This window comes from Aphanomyces invadans (genome assembly GCF_000520115.1).
Source record: "Aphanomyces invadans strain NJM9701 unplaced genomic scaffold supercont1.8, whole genome shotgun sequence".
NCBI classification, from domain to species: domain Eukaryota; phylum Oomycota; class Saprolegniomycetes; order Saprolegniales; family Verrucalvaceae; genus Aphanomyces; species Aphanomyces invadans.
This window is the reverse complement of record NW_008580153.1, coordinates 570,111-575,089: the sequence shown is the minus strand read 5'-3', so window position 1 is coordinate 575,089 and position 4,979 is coordinate 570,111. Positions and strand designations below refer to the sequence as shown.

Sequence of the window (4,979 nt, the reverse complement as noted above, 5' to 3'; positions counted from 1 at the left end):
TCCACGATTCAATCTTTCGCAACTAGCTCTCGTCGAGGCAGCTCGGGAAAGGGTTCAAGCTCGTCTTGTTCCAGAACCTGACGACGACGATTGACGTGCTCACATTGACCGCGACGTCGGGTAGCAATTCGATGTCGTCGTTCTCGCCGTCGACAGACAACCACGGCCAGTCCATCGGCATCGAGTCCTTCGACCCTGACGCTGCGACGACAGGGTCGTCTACGAGTTTACGTCCGTCTTGGTTTCGACTCTGTGATGTACCGTCGTGAACAGAAATGTGGGGCACCAACACCGTCTACGAAGTTCTGTGCAAAGCGAACTCGTGCATGATACGAATAGAACCGTTCGAGGCGTGGTGCTGGCAACTTCATTTACCCCGCAAGCCCCTGGCACGCCCCCTCCATCGGTGACGATGTTCCTCGACTGGTCTACGACCAGCAGTTGCGCCGACAGCGATGCGAGGCTTAGAGCTGCACTGACCGGCGTAGGGGGGCATGCCAACCACCTTCCGCCTCCGTCAGCCATATCGCGGGGCCAGCCAGGCGAGTTCACCACGTCCACCTGCATTCGGAGGTCTGCTTTCGCCTCGAACAACCCGTCCCCGATTGTGTTATCGCTCGACCGCTTGAGCATGAGTCCTTTCAGCATGTTTGTGGCGGTGGCATCGTGATCCCAGCCTTGCATCAGCAACATGTGCGCGAGCAAGTTGCTGAGGTGAACGACTCGCTCTCGGCTGCGTTGCTTGGGTAAGTAACAATGCCTTCCGTGAAATCCATGGCAGTAGTAATAGTTTCATTCGAGTTGTTCAGGTGCCCATTTCTTGTTGTGTACAGCAGCAGGTGGATGACATATCGCGTCTCGGGCAATCCACAGCTGTGTACCCCACAACGGGGAGGCATGGTGACAGACAGTGCCCACGATCGCGCGCGTACGTTTGGCGCATTGCCCATCTGCATTCGTTGCGTGGTCCTTTTGCATCATTCCCAGCAAAAATTACCATCGAATTCGCCTCCGTGGCTTCCCTTGGTGCGCCTTTCACGGCACACGGCATGAACGTTTGTAAACGTGTGAGAGAGGAGGTCGTTCGTGTGGTTGGTACGCTGAAACCCAAGCGCCACAACTCAAACGCAGCTCACAGGCCGGCAAGAGTTGTCCAGTCATGATCAGAGGGGGACGTATTTGTCGAAGCTGTTCACCTTTAGTGATGTGTTCACAGGCTGCAGTAACACGGACGGGGTTTGCCCAACGAACATCACCTCGACGTAGAATTCACCTCCAAAGCAGGGTTGGTCGGCAATGAGATGGATTGGGAGCAAGTCGTACCGTCATCGTGGACGTTCATCAACTCAGGATCGAGCGGCTCCCGTACAGCGCACTTCGTCGGGGAGTCGCGCCGAGCCCCCATCTCAGTGACCAAAGTGCGTCGTCTATGATGAGAGTTGGACTATTGGTCACATAAAGTCCAGTCAAGTGACCCAGAAGATTTGTTCGCTTCAATTCAACCGACCTACAGTGTAGTTGGCACTCGGGTCACTTGACCTTGCATTTCGTTATGGGAAATTGCTGCACACCACGGCAGCCCTCACCTCCCGCGGCCTGCCGCGTTCGCTTTGCGACTGTACACACAAGTTGCCTTCTTTGTTAGCCCTCCGCACACCCATCGGCCGAGTTGGCGTCCGTCGTCGTGCCACGGTGGAGTATGCGCACTTAGGAAGGTGTACTTAACGTGCAACGCATGTGGACATCCAGATTTGCGCCTGGCGTGACGGTGCTTCAATGGATGCAACACCCAGGCAACAGCAGGAACTGCGCCATGCCGTGTCTGAGCAGCAAGACGCTAGCTCCTCGCCACCAGTACGAAGATCTCGCTTACATAATGCAGCAGGGCCATCGCACAGAGACACCCGTCGTCATCTCGGCGAACGTGGAACAGAACTTGATCGAAGTCGCTCGCGTCCAAGCCCGTACGATGTTATGTGATTTGCCCATGCTCCGTGTTTCCGACATCGTCGTGCCGTTCATCACAGGGGTCGAGCTCTTCCACCACGTTGATCGCGGCAGACACACCGTGAAAGCCACCGTGACTTTACCCCACACAAAGTTGAAGGATGTGCAAGCCCACCTCGTCCTGCTATCCGCCCAACACTACCGCCACATGATGGAGAACCTCTTGGGCAGCTCTGTCCTGGACGCATCTACCCTCCACGCCTCCACAAACCGAGCAGAGAGTCTCAGCTTGCACTGGTTAACCCTTCAACGCCCAAAAGATGCCATGTCCGCCACGCATAGCCTGCCGCAAGATTTTGTATACCTGCAGCACACGTCCATCATCCACAGTCATTTGGTGTCCTTATGGCACAGCGCCACAGTAAAGGCGATCCCGCCGCAAGCGCACGTCGACCGGGCCACGTTCCATCGATGTGGGTTGGTCGTGACGAATCACCCCAGCGGTGGCCACCTCGTTGCTTCGATGCATCTCGCCGAAGTCGCACCGTATACCTCCACACCGCCAAAAGCACTGTGTCACCTGGCCACGACAATTGCGTCCCGATTGGCATCGACGCTGGTCACCTGCAGACTGCCACCGGCATCCTTGAATCCGACACTACCTACCGCCACAGCACAATTTCATCATTGTCGCGTGTGCATGGCCAAGCCGTTTGACACAGTCGAAACCAAGAATGCCCGCGCTGCCGTCGTTTGCGGTCTTTGCCATCATCACGTGTGCCTATCATGCACTCGGCCCAAATCGCTGGTCCAGCACTCGAGCCCTTCACCGTTGCCTATCTGCATCCACTGCGTTGGGTCGTTGTCACCGCGATTGTCCCCCACTCCTAGGCTCTTGGCAACCCCAGGGAGCAACCGTTCCTCAGCCGCCGCATCGCGGTATCCACCATCGCTACCCCGGCACGTCGCGGCACCCCCTAGCCCCGCCTCATCGTCGTATTCATCGTCGTTTTCCGTATCATCATCGTCGTCGTCAACACCAGCTAAACCAACGTCGATCTGGACGCCGCGCCACACATTCGCGTTGGCGGCGCTTCCATCGGCGATGTATCCGCACGTTCAACGGAACGCCGACAGATTGGTCATCACACCCGAGCTAGAAGCGGACATGCGCGACATGGGGGAAGCGGCAGTGGAGACGCTCCTTGGCGCCGTTCGACTTCCCATGAAGAAGCTCGTCGATACGTCTTTGCAAACCCGTCCTGACGTGGCTCTCTACGAGCACGCCACGTCCAGTTTGTACACGGTCAAGGCCGTCGTCGTCCTCCCTCCCTACGACGTGTTGGAGCTCCTGGCTCTGCTCGACATGCGGTCTACAGAGTCGTTTCGCCACACGATGCGCATCCTTTTAGACGGCGCGTTCGTCGATGGTGCGGTGCTCCATGCTACTCCGCCATCGTCACCCCATTCGGCGGAAAGCATGACGTTGAACTGGTTGGCTGTACAGAATGCCAAAGTCCACTTGCCCAACCGCGACTATGTATTTTTAAAGTACGGGAATTGCTACGCCCTGTGCGGTCAAGGCAGTCCCCGGCGACCGGCGTTCATGCCCACAACATCGTCCACTCCATCTCGGCCACTCAAGGACACAGTCGCAGTGTCGGTGTGGGAGAGCGTCGACGTGACCGAGTGCGGTCCGCTGCCCAACGACCTCAACACCCTCCGGCTCCACTTTCGACAAACCGGCTACGTTCTCGAGTACATGCCGCGTTCGCGTGATGCCAGCCATGGCATTTGCATCTCGTTTTTCATGTCTGAAGAAGTCCCGTCGTCGCGAAGCGTGTCGTCGTTAGGCAAAGCGTGGGTGGTGCGCATGGCGCAGAGTGTTGCCAACCTCCACCACGCCCTTGTGCACCAGTATGTTGCCGAAGGACGACAGCGGCAGCTGGACATGCCACGGCCCATGAAGCCCACGGCAGCATCAAGGTGTCACTGCTGCTCGAAGCGCTTCTCCATCTTGCGGCGTCGGCATCCTTGCCATCTGTGCTCGGAACTCGTCTGTAAACGATGTCTCGACAAGCAATTCCAAGTGGACCTTTGCGCGACATGCCGCCTGCCGTCGTCCATGTCATTGTTCAAGTACTGGGCCTCATAAGGGTCGAGGGCAAGAACAAGGCTGTGTGTTCCAATAGGTGCAATCAGTAGGATGTCTAAGTAGGGTCGAGAGATGGGCCACTGCCGACGGAGGTGTTGCGGTAGATATCGGATGGACGACAGTGGAGTTTTTGAGGAAATATCCCGGTGACATGTATTCGACGGACTGGCGTTGCGTGAACGGAAACGGGGGCGAGTTCGTCTCGCGAATGGATGGCTGGGGGCGCTTCGGCTTGCAGCCGTCCAACTCGTCGTTACGTGGGGACATGGTGGCTGCTTGTTGCTTCGTAGGCGAGTTACGACTGTAGTCGGGGCACAATCACACAAATGTCGGAATTGTTGCGATCTTTGAGAACTGGTTGACATCTCGACATTGCCACTGGACACGGCGTTTGAGTGTCTGCCACTGCCGCGCCACTAGCGAAGGCGACACGTAGCGGATGCCAATGCAGCCTGTGTCGGCTTCGTGGCAAAGGCGCTGTCCATCCACTGGGCTGGCGACGGCACCGCCCAGATGTACCCCACCACTTCTTCAAGTGCATTTAATACTTCCGACGGCGCCATGTCCATGCCTCTCCACATCTCATACAGCATATACCTGTACAAATATGTGGACGCTCTCGAGCCTTTCAACGTACGGTGGCGCACACGCGAGTGAGGTGCACGCGAAAAGGTCCTGGTGAAGTGGTGATATGCCACATGGCTCCGCCATGATGGCTCTCAAGGTCGTCGACAGCATTGTAGACCAAGGCGGTGGGGTCGAATCGGCAAGATCGATGGCGAGCACATCATGTGGAGGCCGCGATGGGTGACAGCCTCGAACCGTCGCAAGAGATGCAAGGTGGGTGCAGTGGGGGAACCCACGAAATTCCACCGCT

The 4,979-nt window shown here is 57.2% G+C and overlaps 2 protein-coding genes across 2 annotated transcripts; one reads left to right on the top strand and one right to left on the bottom strand.

Annotated features, from left to right (window-relative positions):
- Nucleotides 1-22: 22 nt before the first annotated feature.
- On the bottom strand, nt 23-648 carry H310_04907 (hypothetical protein; the record flags this gene model as incomplete). The annotated part of the gene is made up of 2 exons (XM_008869452.1): nt 23-295; nt 376-648. 2 exons carry the CDS (start codon nt 646-648, stop codon nt 23-25), a joined length of 546 nt encoding a protein of 181 aa, XP_008867674.1.
- A 1,115-nt stretch (nt 649-1,763) lies between these two features.
- H310_04906 (hypothetical protein) lies at nt 1,764-4,249 on the top strand. The gene has a single exon (XM_008869451.1). The coding sequence runs from the start codon at nt 1,781-1,783 to the stop codon at nt 4,100-4,102; it is 2,322 nt and encodes a 773-aa protein (XP_008867673.1). The 5' UTR covers nt 1,764-1,780; the 3' UTR covers nt 4,103-4,249.
- The last annotated feature ends 730 nt before the right edge of the window (nt 4,250-4,979 follow it).